The sequence below is a fragment of the Lepidothrix coronata genome, unplaced genomic scaffold (assembly GCF_001604755.1).
Source record: "Lepidothrix coronata isolate B3197 unplaced genomic scaffold, Lepidothrix_coronata-1.0 Scaffold137, whole genome shotgun sequence".
NCBI lineage: Eukaryota > Metazoa > Chordata > Aves > Passeriformes > Pipridae > Lepidothrix > Lepidothrix coronata.
Window position 1 is genome coordinate 2,486,610 of NW_016690317.1, and position 1,958 is coordinate 2,488,567.

At 72.7% G+C, this 1,958-nt stretch overlaps 1 protein-coding gene across 1 annotated transcript; it reads left to right on the forward strand.

Moving 5' to 3' along the window:
* Positions 1-43: 43 nt before the first annotated feature.
* Positions 44-1,957, forward strand: NUDT18 (nudix hydrolase 18; the record flags this gene model as incomplete). Its single annotated transcript, XM_017827286.1, has 3 exons — positions 44-427; positions 516-729; positions 1,422-1,957. Coding segments are annotated over exons 1-3 (906 nt in total), but the record flags the coding sequence as incomplete, so codon positions are not given.
* Between the last annotated feature and the right edge of the window lies 1 nt (position 1,958).

The window sequence follows — 1,958 nt, forward strand, 5'->3', positions numbered from 1 at the left end:
AACCCCTCCCCCCCCTACACCCCCCTCCCCATCCCGCAGTCCAGCAGGCCCTTCCCCTCCTCCGGGACCCCCCATCCCACCCCGCCGTGCACCCCACAATCGCCAGACCCCCTCCCTCACCGCCCCCTCCAGCCCACGCGCCGCCGGGGCTCCTTGTCCCCCCGCCTGCACGTCTGGGGGGTTCCCTCCCCGCCCCAAAACCCCGCCACCCCCTGAGCGGGTGCTCCCCCTCCCCATCCAGCCGCGGGACCACCCCGTTCCCGCCTTTCCCATGGGGGACGCCCCGACGGCGGAGCTGGACGCGGTGCTGGACGGGGGCGCTTGGGAAGTGGGGGCGACTTTCGAGGGGTCCCCCGCGCCCCCCGCGCCCGTGAGCCTGGGCAGGACCGTCTGCTACGTGGTGCTGGCCGTGCTGTTCAACGAGGAGGTGAGGCAGCCCCAACCCCCCCCCCCGGGGGGACCCTCGGTGCCCCCCGAAAGCCGCCGGTGCCCAGCGAGCCCCTCGGTGCCCGCAGGGCGCGGTGCTGCTGGTGCAGGAGGCGAAGCCCGAGTGCCGCGGGAGGTGGTACCTGCCCGCGGGCAGGATGGAGCCCGGGGAGGGGGTCGTGGAGGCCCTGCGGAGGGAGGTGAAGGAGGAGTCGGGGCTGGAGTGCGAGCCCGTCACGCTGCTGGCGCTGGAGGAGCGCGGCCCCGCCTGGATCCGCTTCGCCTTCCTGGCGCGCCCCGCGGGTGAGTCCCGGGGGGCTGCGAGGGCACGGGGTGGGTGGGGCGCATGGTGTGCCCCCTGCCAGCCCCGCGATGGGTGTCCGTGTCCCCAGCCCAGCCCTGTGATGGGAATTGGCATCCCCTGCCAGCCCCATGATGGATGTCCCTGTCCTCTACCACCCCTGTGACGGGCACTGCCATCACCACGATGGGCACCTGTGTCCCCTGCCAGCCCTGTGACGGGAATTGGCATCCCCTGCCAGCCCCATGATGGACGTCCCTGTCCCTGCCTGCCCTGTGGCAGAGCATTTGTGTCCCCTTCTAACCCCATGATGGCCATCCCTGTCCCCTGCCAGCTCCATGATGGACACCTGTGTCCCCTGCCAGCCCTGTACTGGGTCACTGGTGTCCCCTGTCACCTTTGTGCCAGCCTGTGTCCCCTGCCAGCCCTGTACCAGGGCATCAGCACCCCCTGCCAGCCCTACAATGGACATCAGTGTCCCCTGCCCTTTTTGTGCCAGGGCATCGCTGTCCCCTGCCCCCACCAGCCACCAGTACTGGCATCCCCCCGACTCCATTCTGGGCTATCAGTGTCCACTCTCAGCCCCACAAGGGGGGTCTCACTGCCCCCCCCCAGCCCCATCACCAGGCACTGCCACCCCCCTGCCTGTCCTGCTGTCCCCCACCCCATCCCAGGCCCCTCCCTCTGCCCTCAGGTGGGACCCTGAAGACCCTCGAGGAGGCGGACGCCGAGTCCCTGCAGGCCCAGTGGTGGTCGGGGGACCCCCGAGCGCTGCCCCTGCGCTCCCTGGACATCCTGCCCGTGCTGGACCTGGCCGCCCGCTACCGCCGGAGCCCCCCGCACCCCCCGACCCTGCCCCGCCAGCTGCCCTGTGCCCCCCTCTGCCTGCGCCTCCTGCTGCCCTTCACCAGCACCACTGGCGACCTGTGGGTGCTGCTGGGCACCGCCGGGACCCCCCACCTGCCCGTGGTGGCCTGTGGCACGTCCCCCCCCGAGCTGCGTGCGGGGCTGTGCTGGCCCGTGCTGCGCCTGCTGCGGGACTGCCTGCCCTGGGACCCCCCATGGGACCCCCAGCCGGGGGTCCTGGGGCTGCTGGGGCTGCAGCACCGGGCTGGGGGGGCCGGGGGGGCTGATGGCATCTGCTTCAACGTGGTACTGAGCGCCCCGGGCACCCGCGGGGATGTGCCCCCCGAGCCGTGTGACCCCGCGCTGCGCTGGTGGCACGTGGAGG